The sequence below is a fragment of the Gekko japonicus genome, unplaced genomic scaffold, assembly GCF_001447785.1.
Source record: "Gekko japonicus isolate JY-2015 unplaced genomic scaffold, Gekko_japonicus_V1.1 scaffold708, whole genome shotgun sequence".
NCBI classification, from domain to species: Eukaryota; Metazoa; Chordata; class Lepidosauria; order Squamata; family Gekkonidae; genus Gekko; species Gekko japonicus.
This window is the reverse complement of record NW_015170295.1, coordinates 820,289-843,229: the sequence shown is the minus strand read 5'-3', so window position 1 is coordinate 843,229 and position 22,941 is coordinate 820,289. Positions and strand designations below refer to the sequence as shown.

Sequence of the window (22,941 nt, the reverse complement as noted above, 5' to 3'; positions counted from 1 at the left end):
GGGAGGAAGCTCTGGACTCCACCCACAGTGATGCAAGGAGGAGGAGCCCACGTGAAGCTTGGGAAACATCTCTCAGTGTGGCTTCAGTGGGCCGCCATGCTGATGGGCAGGAGAACAGTGAGACTCGAGTCCAGCAGCAGCTTAGAGAGCATCAATACTTTTGGAGTCTGAACCTACAAGCGCCTCGGCTCCCTTTGTCAGATACCTCAGTGTGTCTTAAAAGTAGTCTTTGCAGAGACTTCTTGGGGCCAGCCTTTTGTAAAGAAATAAGCTATGTCAAGTTGAGAAGGCGAACTTTTACTTAGGCAGGTATTTATACCCCACTTTTCATCCCGACGGTGACATAAAGCTGCCGACAACATCGTTCTCCCTCCCTCCATTTTAGAATCACATCGAGCCTGCGTGGTAGGCTGGGCTGAGAAGGAAGTGACTGGCCCCAGATCACCCAGTGGACTTGTATGGCAGAGCGGGGGTTCAAACCTGGGGCTCTCCCACATCCGAAACTGGCACTCTAACCCACTACACCACACCGGTTCTTGCAACTGTGTTTGATGGCAGGAGGTCCTTAAAAAGCCCATGATCAAGGCTAGGATCAGGAGAATTCCTCTTGTCAGGACCTCCAGAACTGTGTCCTGAGGAACCTTGTGAGCTGATCAAGACCTTCTGAAGAAGATCTGTCATGGTGGGGAAGCTTCCCTGAAAGACTGCTCGGCTACCACTAGCAACGTCTCCCTACAACATGCAGGTATGGTGGAAATGCTAGTTGTTTCCTAAGCTCCACTCTCTGCTCACCTGAGTCAATGGAGAGACCTAAGAGGCCTGGTCAAGGCTGAGCATGAGATCACAGCATCCCCTAAGCATGAACAAGGGCTTTGCTGCACACATGGACACAGCCAGTGGCCTCTGGAGGCTGAACGTCTGAAAAACGCTGCTCTGTATTTCTGAAACCATGAGCCGAGAATTCTTACTGCCCAACACAACCCCAGTGGACTTGAGTTGCATACATAAAATCAGAACGTTTCATTCTGGAAGAATTAAAAATGCCACCACGTGGTTCCGTCTTCAAATCAAAACTATGACAGTGGCCTTCCACAGCAGTGACCTGAGATGTCTACCCCCATCTGAACCAATCCTCACTTCATTCTGCGCGCGCATTCTTAGACGGGAGAGAGGCTTTCTTCTCCACCCTTGTGACAAAACACTCCGTGTGGAAGGAAATGGGTGGGTGCCTGAATTAGGCTGAGCTTGATATGATTCCCGTGTTCAGTGACTCACCGTAACCCAAAGCCTGATTCACACGGCCACAGAGCCGTGGCAGAGCTTCCTGCTGTATTGTTAAGGATGCACGTGGGAAGCATTCTGTTGAGAATCAAGGCTGCTTCCTATGCCTGTGACCTAATACCACCCGTTCTACGCGTGCCCGAGGCATAGACAGCCATATCCACTGTCATGAAGAGAGGACACTCAACTATGTGGCATTGATAACATGGGACTGGCACGAACGATTTACTGGACAGTGGAACCCCAATGGGGCTGTTGGAAGATACCATCATAACCACTCAAGACCATCTTGATATTGAAAGCACTTTATTGTTGTTAGTAGTGTTATTGCTTATGATTTTATTGTTTTATTGGATTTTATGTATGGGCTTGGGCCCCTTGTAAGCCGCCCTGAGCCCGCTCGCGGGGAGGGCAGGGCAAAAATGCCTAAATAAATAAATATAAATAAAATAAATAAATATTCCAATGGGTTTACACGGGCCAGGAAGATGCATTTGGATGTGGTTTCCCGAGGGGAAGCACAGGTGGTGAAATTACTGTCTGGCTCAATAGGGCACTGCTCCATGATTAGCAAGCCACGAACTGGCAGGGCTCCCTCTGTGACTCAGGAGCCACACCGCCTGTGGCTTTTCTGAGCACCATTCCCCCAATGTGGAACCCACCCCAATCTTTCAGAAAGGTGGGCAAGGCCCTTGCCCAGTGGGGCTTGTGGTTGGCAAGTGGTTTCCACCTTGAAACAGCGGCCACAGAGGAATGGGAAAGCAGCGAGCTTCCCTGGGATACAGGCGTCATGCCAGGGATGGAGGGCTCTACTGGTAGCAGGAGCTCCTTTGCATATTAGGCCACACCCCCTAGTGTAGCCAATCCTCCAAGAGCTTACAGCGCTCTTCTTACTGGGGCTACTGTAAGCTCTTGGAGGATTGGCTACACTAGGGGTGTGTGGCCTAATATGCAAAGGAGCTCCTGCTACCAGTAGAGCCCTGCAAATGTGGCTCTTTTGGTTGAGGGCAACTGCGAAGATGCGGAGTAAGCACTACTGTCATAGACACTCCCCCCCTGTTGGGTTGGATACTGCAGAGGATTTCTGCTAATGCAAGGAGAGGCAATTTCCCTCTCCCATGGCAGAGCCCTAATTTCCCCTTCACGCAGTGCTTGGAGGTTTCTGGAAACCCAGGAGAAGCATTTCAGCAGGCGTTTCTGGCTGCGGGCATGTGTGTGAGGAAGTCCCGTTCCACTACTGGAAATGCCTTCTGCCAGTGGAAATCACCGCAGGCCTTTTCACTGGGATCCAAGCCAGTGTTTCCAACAACTCTGACCCACTGATTGTAAAATGCTACAACAAGAAGGGGTGCAGTGGCTTTACCTGCCAAATGGCTCAGAACCGTATGAGACGCTTCTTCAAATGAACATCGTGTATCACTGAGCAGCAGCGATGAAGCTGTCGTTTCCAAGCTGCTAATTGCTTGTTGTGAATCTGGCCACAGATATATTATGTGGAGGATAAATGGCAGTTGGTATAGTTTTTTGGCAGCTAGGGTCATCTCGTTACATTGTTTGGATCTGCAAAGCCGTCTTCGTGCAGCGGTTAGAGTGCTAGACCAGGATCAGAGACACCCAGGTTCAAATCTCTACTGTCACGAAGCCGTCATGCGGCACCTGGGTCTCGAACTGCTGAACTACCGACCTTCCACAGACTGCAGTTCAGCATCTTAAGCACTTGAGCCACCGCAGCTCCATTTCAATGGGAGACCGTTAGGGAAATCCAAGGCTGCTACGCAGGGTCAGGCAACAGCAAACCACCTCTGTTGGTCTCTTGCTTGAAAGCCCAACAGGGACACCCTAAGTCAGCCGCAGCTTGACGGCACCTCCCATCACTACGCCTGCTGCCCTGAGCAACCTGGGGGGGAGGTGGGGAGGTCCCGCAAGCACCATTCTAAGAGGAAGCCATAAGCAAGGGCAAAGCCAGTTTGGTGTAGTGGTTAAGTGTGCGGACTCTAATCTGGGAGAACCGGGTTTGATTCCCCACTCCTCCACTTGCACCTGCTGATGTGACCTTGGGTCAGTCACAAGCTCTGGCACAGCTGTCCTTGAAAAAGAGCAGTTCGTGTCAGAGTTCTCTCAGCCCCACCCACCTCACAGGGTGTCTGTTGTGGGGAGGGGAAGGGAGAGGAGTTTGTGAGCCGCTCTGAGACGCCAAGTCAGAAATGCATGTGGGAAACTCGTATTTGCAAATGCATTTATTAAAACAGATCTATGCACTGACATCCAGCGTCTACTTTTGGGGGAAAGCCGACAGGAGATGAAAAGTCTCTGGTTCGGGTTGGCTCATCTCAGAGAGATGAGGGGGTACCTGTTGCTTTTCTACAGGGAGGTGGATTGAAATTGTCCACTGAGACCATGGCTAGTGACATGGACTGCCTGACAAGGTCTCAAGATAGCAAGAGGAAGGTGGCAGGCTTAACCAGTATGGGAAATTACAGTATGGGAAATTACAGCTGTTTCTATACAAATGCTCGAAGTGTCCGAGGTAAAATCGGGGAGTTGGAGTGCTTGGTGTTGGAGGGAAAAATAGACATTGTGGGTATTTCAGAAACTTGGTGGGATGAGGAAAATCAGTGGGATACGGTGATTCCCGGTTATATATTATATCGGAAGGATAGGGGGGGAAGGGTTGGAGGTGGGGTGGCTCTGTATGTCAGAGAGGGTATAAAGTCCAGAAAGATCGAGAGGCTAAGAGAATTGGATTCGCTTCTTGAAGTTCTGTGGGTTGAAATAGGGGGGCCAAAAGGAAACTTAACACTGGGAGTTTGTTATCGCCCACCGGATCAAAAGATAGAGGAGGATTATAAAATGATGAATGAATTAAAGATAGCAGCTAGACAAAAACACTGTGTCGTAATAGGTGATTTTAACTACCCACACATTGATTGGGTCAATATGTGTTCTAGTCGAGAGAAAGAGAATGAGTTTCTAGACACTCTAAATGACTGTGCTATGGAGCAGATGGTCATGGAACCTACCAGGGGAGAGGCGATCCTTGATTTGGTCCTAAGTAACACTCAAGACCTGGTGAGAGATGTAAAAGTGATTGCACCGCTTGGGAACAGTGATCATAATGTTGTTGAGTTCAACATTTGTACAAATAGGGAATTGGCCAAAAAGACTCACACAACCACTTTTAACTTTAAAAGGGGTAATTTTTCTGATATGAGGGGACATGTGGGGAGGAAACTGAAGGGAAAAGTAGAAAGGGTCAAAACCATTGGGGAAGCTTGGAAACTGTTTAAAACTACAATTCTAGAAGCTCAAATAAAATATATTCCGCAGGTTAGGAAAGGCACAAACAGGTATAAGAAAAAGCCTACATGGTTAACAAACAAAGTAATGGAAGCTGTAAAAGGTAAAAAGGATTCCTTTAAGCGGTGGAAAGCTAGTCACAGTGAGGCTGATAAAACAGAACACAGGCTATGGCAAATAAAATGCAAGTCTGTGGTCAGGCATGCAAAAAGGGAATATGAGGAGCATATAGCAAAAAATGTAAAGACCAACAATAAAACTTTCTTCAAATACATTAGAAACAGGAAACCAGCCAGGGAGGCAGTGGGGCCCTTGGATGACCAAGGGGTAAAAGGAGTACTGAAGGATGATAGGGAAATGGCTGAGAAGCTAAATGCATTTTTTGCCTCCGTCTTCACTGTGGAAGATGAGAGGTGCTTGCCCACTCCAGAGCCGCTGAGTTCGGGAGGGGTGTTGAAAGACCTGAGTCAGATTGAGGTGACGAGAGAGGAGGTCCTAAAACTGATAAACAACTTAAAAACTGATAAATCACCAGGCCCAGATGGCATACATCCAAGCAGAAGAGCCCTGCTGGATCAGACCAGGGAGGGTCCATCTAGTCCAGCATTCTGTCTCACCCAGTGGCCAACCAGCTCCTCTGGAGGGCCAGCAACAGGACAGAGAGGCCAAGGCCTTCCCATCATCTTGCCTCCTGGCTCTGGGATTCAGAGGATGCCTCTGAATGTGGAGGTTCCCCTCAGTCACCATGGCTAGGCGTAGGGTTGCCAAGTCTCACCTTGTTCCGGAGCGGGGGACTCCCGGGTTGATCCTGGAGCGCGCGCGCACGCCGCATCCACATCACCAGGAAGTGACGTGATGACACTGGGCACAGGGCCACGACCATCCGAGGGAAAACCATAGAGTTTTCCCTCGGACGACTGTGGCCCCGCCCCCAGCGTGCCCGGTGTGGTCGTGTCACTTCCTGGTGACGTGCACATATCAGATTGCTTCAGTGTTCTGTTGGTTGTTTTTGAAGTTCATCTTGAGGATTCTGCCAAGACACAGAGACATCCAAATAGTAAGTCAACTCAAAACTCTCAAGTCCCTCTTTTTGACTGTTTGGCTTGAAACAGTTGGTGATGGCAGCAGACCAGTTGTGAGAAAACAATCTAATTATGTAAGGAGATGGTCTAATTAGTCAGACACAACTTAATTTGTACAATCAAAATAATGACCGACAAGCAGGGCTGAATCAGTGGGAGTTCCAGCATAATAAGCAACCATGCCCTACCCATTATGGGTCTGACATTATGAGTGCCTTTATGGATAGAACTGTGGTCATAACTAATGGCCCCGGTCACACTGGGGGAAAAGGTGTGGCTGAAGTGCGGCTTTTTGGAGATCCCCCGAGCCGCCGCGCGGTTGCTCCCCGGCATGATCAGATGCCAGGGGGAAGCCACAGATCGGTGAGCGAGGCAGCCTGCTGCGCATGTGCGCACCTGCGCAGTTTGGCCGGGGGCCTCACATGCTGCCAGAGACGGGTGTGCTGGCGATCCCACAGCCACCCCTGCTGCAGATTTTCAGGTAAGTATTAGTGTTTTGTAGAAGTTTTTTTGATCCACACCTTTGGCCGGAAGAGACGGCTCAGGGACAGGTGCGTGCCGCTTCCCAGATGTTGCAGTGAGATCGCGCCCGTTTGCTGTGCCCCCGATCCATTTCTCTCCCGGGCCAAAGTCTCCCATGTGACTGGGGCCATAGCTTTCTGATTTGCCTTCAGGAATACCTGATCTCGTCAGATCTTGGAAGCTAAGCAGGGTAGACTCTGGCAAGTACTTTACCTCCATGGTACCATATATTGCTAATTTGACAACTCCAGTTTTTAGGAGGGTTTTTATGCTTGCAAGGTTCAACCTTTTCCCCTCAGTAGTGGTTTCCGGTAGATACAGGGGTGTGCCATACAAGGATAGACTCTGTAACTGTAATCTTGGGGAACCTGATTCTATTACCCATATTCTCTTTCGCTGTCCTAAATATCTCGCTATGCGCAATGTTTTGATCCGCCCACTTCTCCCTGTGCAGAGAGATTTTCTGATAGGGATTTAAATTTCTTTCTAGCAGACAAGAGTCCAGCAATAACACTATCTGTCGCTGAATTTTTGACTTATGTATGGAAGTCAAGAGTAGTACTTTGTAAATCTCGTAAACCATGCTAGGATTGCTTTGTATTTTAAGATAATGGGAATATTGGTTGTCGTTGTTTTAGTACTATCCCTTAAATTTTGCCTTTGTTCTGGTTATCTGTGTAATGCCAATAAAGGTTTCTGTTCTGTTCTGTTCTGATTAACATTTGGAATTCACTGCCACAGGAAGTGGTGGCGGCTACAAGCATGGACGGCTTCAAAAGGGAATTAGATAAGCATATGGAGCAGAGGTCCATCAGTGGCTATTAGCCACAAGGTATAGATAGGGGCTCTGGGGCAAGGGATGCTCTGTCATCTTGGTGCTTGGGGGGGGTCAACAGTGGGATGGCTTCTAATGTCCTGGCCCCACTGGTGGACCTCCTGATGGCACTGGTATTTCTGGCCACTGTGTGATACAGAGTGTTGGACTGGATGGGCCTTTGGCCTGATCCAACATTGGCATCTCTTATGTTCTTATGTTCTTATGTTCTTACTTCCCCTCACTCTGTCTACAATATTGCCGCAAACACAGATTTGCTGCTGTGTAGTACGTGAAAAGAATGGGTAAAGCGCCTATCGTATCAGCAACGACACCACTGCTTTCTTTACCCATGCAGTTTGGCTTGGGAAGTATTCAGAAATGGAGAGGAACTGCAGAAAGCTTTTTCCCCAAGAGAACTTTGGTGGGGAACGACCTCCCCCAGGGGCTTGTAAGCTTAGCAGATAGAAGGGACAGTTCTGTACAGGATTCATTCAGTGTTCTGGTCCTGTACAGTGTCAGACCCAGGATCACAAAGCTCACTGGACTGCCTTGGGCTAGTTACTCTCTCAGACTACCCTACCTCACTGGAGTGTTGTGCAGATAAAACCAAGGACCACACCACCCCTGAGCTCCTTGCAGGAAGGGGGACCAACAGACCGAATTAATATGTTGTCGAAGGCTTTCACGGCCAGAGTTCATAAGTCGTTGTAGATTTTCCAGGCTGTGTGGAGTGTCAGACCCAGGATCACAAAGCTCACTGGACTGCCTTGGGCTAGTTACTCTCTCAGACTACCCTACCTCACTGGAGTGTTGTGCAGATAAAACCAAGGACCACACCACCCCTGAGCTCCTTGCAGGAAGGGGGACCAACAGACCGAATTAATATGTTGTCGAAGGCTTTCACGGCCAGAGTTCATAAGTCGTTGTAGATTTTCCAGGCTGTGTGGCGGTGGTCTTGGCATTGTAGGACCTGACGTTTTGCCAGCAGCTGTGACTGGCATCCTCAGAGGTATAACACAGAAAGATGGACACAGAGAGTACTCCATATTTCTGTGTTATACCTCTAAGGATGCCAGTCACAGCTGCTGGCAAAACGTCAGGTCCTAAATACCAAGACCACGGCCACACAGCCTGGAAAATCAACAACTAAAGACAGAATTAACTTCACAAGGGAAGGGGGAGAAACAAGGTCTCCTCCATCAGTGATGCCTTCAGCCACAAAACAATATTAGTTTAGAATCTTGCTGTTAAGTTCATAAGGTGAACTTTGTGTGATGAATTCAGTGCAATGACCCACATCAAATCAGTGGCTTGGATTTCCAGACTTCTGTCAGTGGAGCAGGACTGTCTTGGCAGATTGGTGTAGTGGTTAAGTGTGCGGACTCTAATCTGGGAGAACTGGGTTTGATTCCCCACTCCTCCACTTGCACCTGCCATCGTGGCAGCCCAAACTGTTCCCTGAAAAACTGCTTCTTTGGGATAGGGGACCCCCCCCCCCCAACAGTATGATGGGGAAGTTGGAGATCTAAGCAGACTGGGGGAATCAGATCCACGCACACATTCTGTTAGAAATTTTCCATGAGATTCAACTCAGTATTTCAGCCACAGCTCTCCTCCGAAATGGGAATAATGGCTTCCACATAACATTGTTGTGTTATGTAATGGAGTGAATCAGATTGTGAGCACAAAGCTCCTAAAAATAAAATGTTTACCAAAACAAAAAGATTGTGAGCACAAAGCAAGAACAGCTTACCAGCAACAAAGATCCTACTATGTAATTTCGGCATTGTTTAACATATTAAGTTAATGCGTATGCTTTGGTTCAGATTTCTGCAATCCAAATCCCACTGCACTGTTTATTGGATGTCCCATCCTGCTGACGGCATTGACTTACACGGTGCAATCCGCTTCAAGCCTCAGTGAGAATGGTGGAATAGAAATATGATAAATGCATAAATTATGTATCACTGTGTGGGGGATATCAAACCATGGTCAATTCAGCATTATGATGTAAACATAAAAAGTCATCATGGCAAGATGCTGACTCCTGGAAATCATTGGGTTATTTCCTGTCTTTCAGATGTCTGGCAAAACAGAGAAGGGAGGAACGGACATTGCAAGGCAGTAAAACCCAGGGAAGATTACCTGTAAATTGTAATCCTGGAGAATTTTGACCAGGGAGTCTCTTAAATTTGGAATCTCCATTCCTTCTTTTATACGATGGATCAGGAGGATAGGATCGACGTGTGTCCCAATGTTATTTAACAAGCCAGTGATGAAAGCTGCAGAGGGAAGGAAGGGGGCTCATTTAGAAGTGCACGTCAAAACCAGAAATGCAACACTGGGCTTTTGAGAGAGATCCATCCTCCAAGGCAGATCTTTTGCTGCAATTGCTGGTGGTGCCCACTACTCTTTTAAAAATGAGAGAGTGAGAGAGATGGATATGTTGAACACAGGAAGCGGCCTTAGACTGAATCAGACCCTTGGTCCATCAAGGTCATAAGAACATAAGCGACGCCAATGTTGGATCAGGCCAAAGGCCCATCCAGTCCAATGCTCTGTGTCACACAGTGGCCAGAAATACCAGGTGCCATCAGGAGGTCCACCAGTGGGGCCAGGACATTAGAAGCCCTCCCACTGTTGACCCCACCCCCAAGCACCAAGAAGACAGAGCATCACTTGTCCCAGAGCCCCTATCTATACCTTGTGGCTAATAGCCACTGATGGACTTCTGCTCCATATGCCTATCTGATTCCCTTTTGAAGCCGTCCATGCTTGTAGCCGCCACCACTTCCCGTGGCAGTGAATTCCAAGTGTTAATCACTCTTTGGGTGAAGAAGTACTTCTTCTTATCTGTTCTAACCCGACCGCTCAGCAATTTCATGGAGTGCCCACAAGTTCTTGTATTGTGAGAAAGGGAGAAAAGTACCTCTTTCTCTACCTGCTCTTTCCCATGCATAATCTTATAAACCTCAATCATGTCACCCCTCAGTCATCGTTTCTCCAAGCTAAAGAGCCCTAAGCGCCTTAACCTTTCCTCATAGGGAAAGTGTTCCAACCCCTTTATCATTCAGTCAGTACTGTCTACTCTGGCTGGCAGCGGCTCTTCAAGGTCTCAGGCAGGGGGCTTTCACATCGCCCCCCCCACTTGATCCTTTTCAATGGGGATGCCAGGGATTGAACCTGGGACCTTCTGAATGTCAAGCAGATGCTCTTGGAAGCAGAAATGTTTAGAATCATAGAACCAAAGAGTTGGAAGGGGCCACACAGGCCATCTAGTGCAACCCCCAGCTCCTTGCAGGATCAGCCTAGAGCATCCCTGTCGAGTGTTCGTCCAGTCCCTGCTTGAAGACTGCCAGTGAGGGGGAGCTCACCACCTCCCTAGGCAGCTGATCCCACTGCTGAACGACTCCTACTGTAATCGCTGACAGCACTACTGAGTTTTTCCTTTGGAATGTTGATGAAAATTCCGTGGCGTCACGGAAGCTCAGCGAATGGCTAAAGCAGGCCAACAGCACGCAGCTTATCACACAAAAACTTGCCTACCCCCCTCCCCCCACGCCCATGAAATGGAAAACACACTTAGACCAATTCTCATTTTTAGGAATGTACACGGGTTCAGCAATTGCGTAAAGAATGACTTCCTACCAGAAAAAAAATGATGTAAAGAAGAAGCAAGAGATAGGAAAACAAGCAACCATTCCATCTCATTTATCTGGTGGCAGCACATGTCCCAGCACCTGTGGGATACCGTCATCACTTGTGCCTATCGATCCCAGATGCTGCTGCATGAGAGGAGATTTTTTTCCTTCAGTACATTGTAGTGCTACCATGATTCCACTGCCCTTCTTCCTCTTGCATTATGCAAGGCTGGCATGACTCCCAAATCAAATCTGACTACATTATCCCTGTAGAGGGATAATTTACAGTCTTCCTCCTCATGTTTGATTAGAATCCCTCTCTCTTTCGCTCACTCACATGCACCATATAAAGCCACTGAAGGCCACTCTTACGTGGTTTGTCAATGGAATACAAGATGAGGTCTTCCCAAAGTTCCGCATCGTCTTGCTCCTTGGCAAATTCAATTGCCTTATCGACATCATTCAGCTCCTCCATTATCATCTTCAGGGCACTCCGGCTGTTGCCCATTCTGCCTACAAAGACAAAGGAAACTCAAGAATTGCAGAGGAACACCACCCCCCATAGCAATTCTCCCAGATCATACACTGTAAATAGTTACATCTGGATTCAGACTTCCAAAAACAGTCCATCCCCTGTTTTGCCGTCTGAAGCCATTTACTCATTTTTAAAAGCGAAATAAGCAAAGAAATGTCTGAATTATGGAAATGTATTTAAATCCTACTGCGGAAGACCAGGAATTCAAGGGTAGCCCCAGCTCCCTGCAGAGCGGAACTGCATTTTGGGCAAATATGGACAGATGCTGTTTACCACATGAGTTAGATAAGAATCACAGATATTTTTATTTTACATGTTATAACAGCTGCCAGAATTTTATTTGCAATGGCATGGAGGACACTGAAGATTTCAACACTACATGATATGATATTGAAGATTATGGAATGTGCTGAAATGGACAAGTTGACAAATATATTAAAAGGAAAAATGGAAGAAGAATTTATGGGACCCTTTGACTGGTTAAAACTCAAGAAAATAAGATAAAGTGAAGAATAATAAGAATGATAGATGTAGTAGTGAAATGGTAATGAGAAGATATGCATGCAGAATGCTAAATTGGAATTTTAAAGTATTTCTGTATTTTCCTTTTCTTCCTTCCTTTCCCCTTCCCCCATTTCCATATATAAATGAATATTTTTTCCCAAAAAAGAAAGAAAAATATTTATTTTAAACAGAAGACAAACTAAAGCTAACACATGAAATACAGCTGAGTTAGGATCTGCACATATACTCAGAATTGCCATGCAAGCTTTTGACCAGAAGGGCCTTGCAGGAGCAAAACCAGGATTTTAGAAATTGCTTGTGGTTTGGAGGATCTTTTCAATGTCACTGTCTGCACCTGTATTTAAGTAGCAAGAGTATGGCGAGACACATTCTTGGCAGCTGCCAGAACCTCCCCTGTTTTCACCCTGAGGATTTACCAAGTGTGTTGCTGTGGTCAGAGTGTCAGATTAGGATCTGGAAGACCCAGGCGCGGATCCCCACTCTGCCATGGAAACTCACTGGGTGACTTAGCCTCTCTTAGCCTCATCTGCTTCACAAGGTTGCTATGAGGATAAAATGGAGGAATGGAGAATGGTGGTATAAGCTGCTTTGCCCCCCCCCCGGGGGAGGGAGAAATGGGGCGTATACATATCTAAAGTAAACAAACAAACTAGGCTGAATTAACAAAATGATGTAGGGATTTTCTATTATTCTAGGTTGATATTCAGTAGCTGGGGGGGTTCATTTGCATGGGCTCATAATTTTTGCACATTTCAAAGTATTTTCCCATCTGGTTTTAAACTTCTTGCATGGCCTCGAGTCTTCAGGATCAGAAGGAATACAACATAATCCATTGTTTATTTAAAATCATATTATGATTTTCCACTGTCCATATGCAATCAGTTAAAAAGGCCAAAGGTGTTAAAAAATCAAAATAATGGGCTGAGAATGAAACACAATGCAATTCATCAAAAATGTAGTTACTTACTCAAAAGATATACTGTTTCTTCTACAAAGTTTCTTTGCTGGCAGATTTCAAGAGCCTGTAATTTCAAAATCAAAAACTTAATATGACAGCAAGTTCACTACAGACCAACCTTCCTTCCCCATTAAAATGATATTTCGAAGTATTACAAAGCTCTAAATGCTTTTCTATTAAGAAGCGTCGCTCTTCAAGTCAGAGCTGTAAAGCTCTAAGGCTCCTGTAAATTAAAATTAACCAAAAGGTGAGTCTTTATAACCTTGAATTTCTTAATCCGAAAGCTACGGGGGCTTTGCATTTCAAGGCTCAGCAGACATCTGGTAAATAAATTTTCGCTCACATTCTAAGGGGCCTCTCCATATATTACATGTTTAGGTGTACACTAAAGATGTTTTAAAAGTACAATTCAAAATGAAAACGGGAAAACATTTACAGGAATACAGGAATGCATACAGGAATTAACTGCAAACAGGGCTCTTTTTGTAGAAAAAGCCCAGCAGGAACTCATTAGCATAATAGGCCACACCCAACAGCAGGGACTCATTAGCATATTGGGCCACACCCCTGACAGCACAGCTCATTAGCACGTTAGGCCGCACCCCCATGTTACCAGAAGTGTGGTTATCCAGCCACACCCACCTTTTGCTTGTTATTCTGTTTACCTTGTTTGTTGTCAAAACCCAGGGCTTTTTTGTAGCAGGAACCCCTTTGCATGTTAGGCCACACACCCCTAATGTAGCCAATCCTAATGAGTTCCTGCTGTTGGGTGTGGCCTATTATGCTAGTGAGTTCCTGCTGGGCGTGGCCAACTTGGGAGCCAGCTGGAACGCCGTTCCTGTGCGTTCCTGCACCAAAATAGCCCTGGATGAAACAATATGTCTGGAGGGCAGTGATGCTCTGTGTTCTTGGTGCTTGGAGGGTAATGGTGGGAGGGCTTCTGGCCCCGCTGGTGGACCTCCTGATGGCACCTGGTTTTTGGCCACTGTGTGACACAGAGTATTGGACTGGATGGGCCATTGGCCTGATCCAACATGGCTCCTCTTATGTTCTTACTTGCCACAGAGCCAGGCCTGGCTGCGGGTCTCAGTTGTGTGTACATTTGATGGCCAACTCACATGAATACACACGGAAGCTGCCTTCTATTGAGCCACAGTTGGTCTATCAAGGGCAGTACTGTCTATGCTGACTGGCAGTGGCTCTCCTGGGTCTCAGGCTGAGGTCTTTCAAATCACCTGCTGCCTGGTTGTTTTAACTGGCGATGCTGGGGACTGAACCTCCAACCTTCTGCATGTGAAGCAGAGGCTCTTTCACTGAACCACAGTCCTTCCCCAACTCAGATCCATTTTGCATAAACTGCTGCACTCTTCTCCACCTGAGAAGTATTTTTCAAGCAGAGTCCTCTGTTCTTATCTACTTCCCATAACATACAATCCCCAAAGGAAGTACAGAAATGACATAACAGCTACTATTGATAACTAATAAATAAAAAGTTATCAAAGAATGGAGATTTCCAGGCAGTGTATTTCCACGGAGAAATGCCCAGGAATCCCCATTTGGGGGGGACTGGTTGAAAGATGCAGAAACAGAAGATGGTATGTTCCGCTTTTCATATGGAGGATCATTCAAACATGTGATTCCACCCCGCCCATGCACTAGGATAGTCCAGGAAGCCAATGTACCATGTCCAAGCATCTGAATTAGTACTAGGTTCCTATAAGCAATTCTCCATCTCCCCCATTCTCAGAAGTAACAGGTTGGCTTGAAAGCTGCCCACAGGAGGAAGAAACTCTGTTGACACTAAGATCACTCATTTAATTTACAACTTTGAATTGATGACAGTGGTCCAAGTCCTTCAATGGAGGAACTGAGAGCCACTAATTGGAAACAGTATGTGGAAGATGTTACAGACACAATGCCCCCATTTTCATCATCTTGTCATCTAGTCAAGAGGGCCAAAGAGAGAGAGGGAGCCACGAGGACCAGAGGTCATTTCGGGGGGGAACGCGGGGGAACACAGTTCCCCCGGGTGAGGGGCGGGGGCGGGGCACACGACGAAGCCCTGCCCCCTGCTTCCAGCCACCCCGCTTCCGGCCCTCATTCAGCCAGGGGGAGGCAGGAGAAGAGGGAGGGTAAGTCGCTTCCTCCCTGTCTCTCCCCACCCCTGCCTGCCTGGGGCCAGGGAGGGCCTTGGCGGGGCTTCCTCGCACTCCCGCCGGCCTTGCAGGTCCACCGCCGGGCCCCTGGTGTCAGGGGGTGTGGCATATGCTAATGAGTTATGCTAATGAGTTCCCCTAGCTCTTTTTCTACGAAATGACCCCTGAGAGGACTATAAGGAACATTCCATGAGTAACATTCCATTCACAGATGGAAGAGAAGAACTTGTTCATTTATATCTTCCTGTGGCCTGATGACCTCACACCATAAAGAAAACTGGCCTGAAATTTAGAATGCTCATAATCATAACAAGGAAAAAAGCTGATAGAACAAGGAGGGGTATTCTTCCCTCTCAGCCAAAGCCCCCCAAAATTTGTATCATGAATCTTTGAACCCAAGCAGCTGTCTACATCGCAGTTCTTAGAATCTCCTCCTCCTGCTTCTAGCAATGATGTCCGTATCTTCAAGACATCCTCACTTAAGGTTGGAGGACTCCCATTCAACATGGGGAGAAGAAATCAGTTCAACAGCAGCCATTGTGGCATACTGGACAGGCTGGGCCCGGGAAGACCTGAGTTCAGATCCTGCTCAGGCCTGAAATATTTGCTGGGTGACCTTAGACCAGTCATTCTCTCTCAGTACTAACCTACTTCTCCGAACATTGCAAGCCCCACATATACTGCTCTGTGCTCTTTGGACCAATGAGATGCAAATCAATAATAAGATGTGATTAATAATAATGAAGTGTCATCTGCCCTCGCATTTCATTGCTTCAGTCTAGGAACCCTTAGAACGGTTTAAGATGCTATGAAAAAGCTGAACAGCTCTTGAACAGCAATATACGCTTTCATTCCACACGCATAACCAAGCCCCACACTGATCCCAACTCAAATCTCTGGCACAGCAGAGAGAACGAGAAAAGAGACCACCCCTGAAACAGGACTGCTTCACACATTACGAAGGTGCATACCAAAGATTTTTGAGCACACTTAACTTTCAAAGTCTGAATAAGACACAGATGTCTGGGAGTGCGCATCTCATATACTTGGAAAGCTGGGAGCGGCTGGCAAACATTGACTGGCTGCCACGTACCGTATGGAGCAATCCAGAACCATTAAGAAAACCTCACTGGGCCACCACAGTACAATCTGGAGGACGTTTACTCTGCAGTTCTGAGATTTTTCCAGCAGAGGGTAGCATTACCCATAGAGTAGCCAGCACAGAATTCCAGACTGGTGATAACAAAAGCCACAGAAGCAGATACTTTTTGCCAAAAGGAGACATTTTCAGACATTTCCCCTTACCTTTTCTAATGGGCAGTGGGTGCTGTCTCGGAGAAAAGGAAGTAAGTTTGGCCGGTCATACTCAGCATAGAGGCTGATCTGTTTCTCGTGGAAATTTTGCCCTTTGTGGTGGTCCCTCTTGAAGAGTTTATGCAAGTACTACAAAACCAACCAGAAAGAGTAACAGCTATTATCATTCACCGTGTCAGGTGCCTACTCCCGACCAATCTAAACTATTGCCCACTTCTGTGAAAGCACTGAATTTCCTGAGGCTTGTATCCGTAACTCTTCCAAGCCGTAAATCAAAACAACGCTGCTTGAAAACAAATGGTTGACAGCTTCTGGTGCTTAGCATGGATGTCTTTCCCACATACAGGAGGTGGCTGCTTTTTGATCTTCACATCAGCTGGGGGGATCAGAGGGAGGGGGGAAGTGTAAAGTTAGAATCCACACACTGAATGAGCAACCAATTTTCAGTCAGGTGCATTTCTAACAACTGAAACGCTGTCCTGTCTGAAGGGCTAAAGGGCAAGTACTAAAAATGATAAATCCGCAGCAAAACAGAATATAAATGAGTTTGAATATCATTGCTGATTTGGGGCAAAATCAGGCTGTATGAGAGAAATAGGAGCTTCCTACCCCTTTTTATCCCTTGCAGGATACGAGCGGATGAGAATCAGTGGGTGGGAAAGGAGCAGTTATCCTTTCCTCAATTTACCAATCCCGTCCCCCCCTCCCAGCATTTTAATTATTTTTTCTCTGGAGCTCTGAAACAGGAAGCAAGCAAGCAAAGGAGTGTGGGGAGACAGCCGGGATTGGGGGCATCTGCAAGTGGTAAAGTTCCCTGATCCTGCCCCTTTGGCAAACACAGTCTCAGGACCAGGGATGTGCTGTGATAATGTCTCCTTTGGTCCACCATGACCACAAAAGTCCTTCCAAACAAGTAAGTCTAATGTCTCTGAAATATGCTGAGATTTGGATTGGATTGATCCTCCAATTATATATCATAATTGGGAGTGCAGAGCCTCTAAGGATAGATACCTCTTTTTGTGCTCCAGCTGTTCAGACCTGATGCTCTCAGAGACCATAATACGATACCCACGGGGGAAACAGTTGCTTGGCTATGTTAGGCCTAAGATGTTCGGAGCTTCAAAATGTTATAAATGGTAGCTTCCTTTGTGAGCAAGGACAGTGTGACAGCTATGAACTATACAGGGCTAGCACAAATGAGGGTTAAAACATTTAGTGGCAGCAATCGCTTGGTTTTTTTCATTGTACTGAAGTTGCTATTGTTATTTATTTACAAAATTTATACCCTGCCTTTCTGCCCTCATCAAGGCCACCAAGGAGGCCAACAGATTAAGAACATACATAATAAAAACAAGTCTTAAATACCATTAAAACCAAACCAAAAAACACATACTGAAGACAATATGAGTGAAGCTAAAATAGACATACAAAAATATAACAACAAATTAAATCGTAGGGTAGGGAAGGAGGGATTACTGAGGGAATACCAGACAAAACAAAATAGTCTCTACTCAGTGGTGGAAGAAGGCAACATAAAGATACAGAAGAGTCTTTCTTGGAAGAGAGTTACAGAGTTTTGCTACCACGACTGAGAAGACCCTGGCTTACCACCTGACTAATCTCAGAAGATGGGGACACCAGAAGCAGGACCTCAAAAGATGACCATAGTGGTTGGGTAGGTTTATAAGAGAGTAGGCAGTCAGTTGCAAACAGTTTGGGTTAGATCCCATGGTAAATCTCTGCTGGCAGAATGAATTTCCATCAAGGGGATGGGAATTCCTTGCCCTGGCCGCTGCAGCCCCAAGTATCCCCAAAATACTGCTCCTGGGGTGATTGGGGACCCCCAGGAATAGTAGGAAGGGGAAGCTGGGGGTCTGAAGCCATTTCTCCAATGGCAGAAATTGATCGTGGCCTCCAAGCCAGTATCCTCCCCCTCCTGGGGGTTTGCGTTTTAGCCACAAGAGTATTCTGTGCCATGCTAATGTTATCTCTGCTGCTGAAATGGGAGACTAGATTAGTTACCACCAAGGAGAAGCAATTTATCTGTTTTATGCTTCAGGCTGCCAGCAAGAGAAAGCATCAACCCCCGATATTTACCACATGTTGCAGTTCAGGCCTGTTTGTCAGTTCTTCTACAACTTTGTCAATCTAAAAAGGGGGGAAAAAGGAGGGAGGGTCAGACTTAAGAACAAGCCGTGCCTCTGACAAGTGCCTTACATCTAATGCTCAGGAAGAGTGAAGGGAGGCCACCAGCCAACATAATTAAATAGTTATACTCACAGAGATTTTATCTTCATTATCCAACAGCATGTCGACTGCTTTCTAAAAAAACAGACCAAGACAGGGAAAGAAGAATGTCAAAAATCACAGTTATCCACACCTTCTGGTTTTGACTGCGAAAAGGAAACATTTATGCATTGCAGGTACCAGAGGAAACAGTTGCAAGTACTGGAGGAAAAAAAGAAAGGAACTAGTGTTGGTTAGAGAAGATGGTGCCAGTTGTTATTATATTGTCTGAGCCCACAATCCACAGCGCCTGTTTGGTGCCCGTTGCCAGCTAAGGTAGATGATGCTCGATACGAGGACACAGAAGGCTTTTCCTGCCTTGACCCACAAAAGGAGAGTGGCATTTGTACACAGGGTCATATCCTGCCTCTATGGAGAAATAATAATAATTTTGCCCAGGGCTTTTTTTGTAGAAAAAGTCCAGCAGGAACTCATTAGCATAATAGGCCACACCCAACAGCAGAAATTCATTTGCTTATTAGGACACACCCCTGACAGCACAGCTCATTAGCATATTAGACCACACACCCCATGTTACCAGAAGTGTGGTTATCCAGACACACCTACCTTTTGCTTCTTATTCTGTTTACCTTGTTTGTTGTCAAAACCCAGGGCTTTTTTTATAGCAGGAACTCCTTTGCATGTTAGGTCACACACCCCTAATGTAGCCAGTCCTAATGAGTTTCTGCTGTTCGGTGTGGCCTGTTATGCTAATGAGTTCCTGCTGGGTGTGGCCAACTCGGGAGCCAGCCGGAACTCCGTTCCTGTGCGTTCCTGCCCCAAAATAGCCCTGATTTTGCTATTCTAGAACACTTATTTAGAAGGCAAATTGACACAATAGTATTTCCTGCCCTGTCCCCGTCAAAATGGATGCACAGTCAGTCTTCAGCAATGTTCCCTCTAAGCTGTGGAGTCCTGTGAGCAAAAATTCTACTTTGTGAGCTACTGGCATTAAAGTTGTGAGCGAGCGATTTGGCTGCCACATAAATTAGTTTGCTCTGGAGCCTTCCTTCCTGAGCTAAGACAAAAATGTGTGAGCCAGAGGCTAAAAAACTGTGAGCTAGCTCACACTAACTCAGCTTAGAGGGAACACTGGTCTTCAGCGGACTTTACTTCCGGGCCCGTTCAGGTAACCATCCCCTCTCCCACCCTGCTTTCTGGTGGGAAGAGAGCCACAGGAGCAGGATACCCCCCCCCATCACCCCTCTGCTTTCTCTTTTCACTCTTGGGAGAAGGGACTGACTGAACCAAGACATCCAGCTTTTACTGAACTAGCCCCCCCCCCCCCGGTTCATTCCAATTAAGTTCAGCGATACATTCTTCCTCATAGTGAGGGAAGACTTGACATCCATTCTTGATCTCTCTCCATGAGGAGATGAACAGGCTCTGTGGAATGAAAAATGTTAGGACATGTTCACATTTGACTAGAGAAATGCCCCTCATAGTGCCATCTTAAGCAGAGTTAGACCCTTCTAAGCCTTCAACAGACACAGAAGGGTGTAACTCTTATTAGGATGTGGCAAAGGTGAAGTCCTTCATACGCCTCTTATTCTCCACCCAAAACTTTCCCCTTATTATGAGCTTTTTGGCCAGTCAAATGAAAGAAAAGAGGGTTCTGGATGACCTAATATCCTAGCTCAAGAACACAGAGCTTCACAACTAGGTAAGTGGCAATCTGGAAACATGGTGTGGCTCTCTCCACAGCAGGTGTGATGTGTGCTAAATTAAAATTGTGTCTTCAAACAATTAGCAGCTTTGACTCATTAAGCTTATTTGGGGGGGTGGGGGGTGGAAAAGCCACTGGAGTGTTGCAGCAAATGCCCATTTCAATACCATTTGGATTGCTTTTGATCCCCAACCAGAGTTAACAGGTATATTTATGGATACCATGTGGTACAAACCACAAACGTATCCCCCCTGAGGCTATATGACAGTCCCCCCCCCCCATCCCTTTAAAATGCAACAATGCAGGCTTTTATTTTTGAAACGTTTAGAATCCTTTGATGTAAAAATAGTTGCTATAAAAAGGTTTTGTCAGAATACGACTGATTCCGCCATTTAGCTATCTAACCTTTCACCACATCAGAATTTATCCAAAATTTAAGGTGCAACTGGTTAAATTATACTTCTCTCACAACTAAAATTCTAACAGACAAAAAAAAGTGTTAAAAAACAAAAACACTTGAAAGCCATCATACCTCTGAATCAAAGTCCATTAGCAGAACAATTTTGTCCCTGATGGAGCTGAAAAGATTGTGTTTGTGGATCAGCTGGAAAACATCTTTATGTCTCAGTGTGAGGTAAATTTCAAGGGCCTTTCCATAGCGTTGGTCATAGGTGTACCTGATAAAGAGGACCATATGTTACAAACAAAAGTCCATGTAGCCTTTTGAGAAAGCAATCTGCCAACATGGGGGGGCGGGGGGGCGGGATGCTTGGCTAGAAGATTGACACAAATAGCTACACGATCCCATCATCATTTAGAATAATGGGAAATGTTTTTGTCTTCATCTATATGTATTAGAAAGATAATTGGGTTCCATTGTTTTCCGCAGCATTCTTCCATTCAGGCCACCAACACTCCATAAACCTGTGCCCCATCTTCTGGTTAAGCAAGAATGCATCAAAGCTAGTCAAAATCTAAGTAATGAAGAAGTGCAGTGACTGTTTCCTAACTTCTGTCCATTTCTGCAGTGCTTGTCAAATACATTTAGCTACAAATAGACTACACCAGAGCCTAAAAGTGCTCTGAATCAACACCACTATGCAAACTCCTAAGAGTAGGGTTAGACAGAACTGCCCTCAAAGACTAATGTTTCTGGAGAACTAAGTACATATCATGGAAGGTGGCACGGTACAGCCCAAGCTAAGCAGGGTTGATACTCGGATGGGAGACTGCCATGGAAGGCTCTGCAGTTGCGGTTCCAACTTGAGGATGTGTACAAAAGTACATATCATGCACAGTGTAGCAGAGGGATTCTCAAACTACGTCACAGACAGCCTACCGAAACCAAGAAACTCAGCTTTCTAAATCTCAAGGCCACTTCTCGCATTAAACGCTCCCTAACCTACAGGGCACAGGGAAATGAACATAATGGTGGGGGCTCCATGCGTATCCCTGCACCCAACCATGCCTGTGAGAGTTTTCAGGTGGAAACTATAAGAAACAAAATCATAACACAGGCAGTCCCAGTGACCACACTTACCCATGGCCTGATGGTAGTAACCTTAAGAAGGTTTGGAGGAATATTGTCACTGACCAAAACAGTTGGAATGGACAATGTCCTGGAGCAAGAGTACAGAGGCTGAAGATTTTCAGCTCTGTTTAATGCAGTTTTGAGCAGGTCAACCCTAACATCTTGTGTCACGTGAGGACAAAGTGATGGCATTCAAAAGCAGCTTGTTTCAGGTTGGAACAGACGCGCGGACACCCTGGATTCCCAGCCCAGTGGAATGCCTGTGTTGCCATTTGGATATCTTTGCTGCCCTTTTCTGGGCTGCAGTCACAATGCCTTTCCCTCACAGAATTACCAGTTCTTTATCGCCACCCCAACTGGCAGTTTCTTTTCCCCATATGCATTAAACTGACAGTTTAAACTGACAGACTGGAAGAGCATTACGCTCAGGAAATAAGGAGAAGAGAAGAAGAGATTGGATTTATACCCCGCCCTTCACTACCCAAAGGTGTCTCAGAGCGGCTTACAAACTCCTTTCCCTCCCCCTCCCCACAACAGACACCCTGTGAGGTAGGTGGGGCTCGGAGAGCTCTTGACAGAAACGGCTCTTTTTCAAGAACAGCTCTTATCAGAGCTATGGCTTGCCCAAGGTCATCCAGCCAGGTGCAAGTGGAGGGGTGGGGGATCAAACCCGGTTCTCCCAGATTAGAGTCCGCGCACTTAACCACTACACCAGAACTTGCCGGTGGTCCCCAGCCTAAGAGAAGTCCAGCTGTTCTTTTTTCAGCCCTGGCCCCTGCCTGGTGGAATGCTCTGGCAGAAGACATCCGCGCCCTGCGGGAGTTGTTACCTTTCCACAGGGCATGTAAGGCAGAGATGTTCCATCGGGCTTTTGGTTGAGGACAGCGTCAGGACTTCTTCTGGCACTCTCATATAATTCCCCACCCCGCAAGGCCCCTCCACCCAGGGAGGCTGGGGAGTATGGATCCTTCCGCCATCTTATATATGGTACATACACTGTTTTCACCTAGTCTTATTTATTGGATTGTTTTAAATGTTGTTGCACGATATTTTATACTATTTTGCTGTGAGCCGCCCTGAGCCCTACTTGTAGGGAAGGGCGGCCTAATACATCCAATTTAATAAATAATAAATAAATAAAGTTTCTTTCCCCCGTAGGCATGACAATGGATCAGGATGGAGTTCTAAAATTACCAGCTGATTCACTCACTCCAAAGCTAACATTAAGACCAAACAAATACTCTGTCGTTATTGTATTGTTTTGAGACACGTCTTAAAAGCTCATTGTTAAAATGCAGAGAACTGTTTTAGGAACCCCGGTGGGTTGGAT

General features: G+C 46.4%; 1 protein-coding gene across 1 annotated transcript in view; it reads right to left on the bottom strand.

The window, feature by feature from the left end:
* The window catches only part of VPS41 (VPS41 HOPS complex subunit), a 181,230-nt gene that overhangs the window by 17,194 nt on the left and 141,095 nt on the right, over nucleotides 1-22,941 (bottom strand). The window contains exons 19-25 of the mRNA XM_015417909.1: nucleotides 20,613-20,757; nucleotides 18,409-18,450; nucleotides 18,226-18,276; nucleotides 16,120-16,257; nucleotides 12,668-12,722; nucleotides 11,013-11,153; nucleotides 9,145-9,281 (exon numbers count right to left, since the gene is read on the bottom strand). Of these exons, the coding sequence (XP_015273395.1) occupies nucleotides 9,145-9,281; nucleotides 11,013-11,153; nucleotides 12,668-12,722; nucleotides 16,120-16,257; nucleotides 18,226-18,276; nucleotides 18,409-18,450; nucleotides 20,613-20,757 (709 nt within the window). The remainder of the gene's footprint in view (nucleotides 1-9,144; nucleotides 9,282-11,012; nucleotides 11,154-12,667; nucleotides 12,723-16,119; nucleotides 16,258-18,225; nucleotides 18,277-18,408; nucleotides 18,451-20,612; nucleotides 20,758-22,941) is intronic.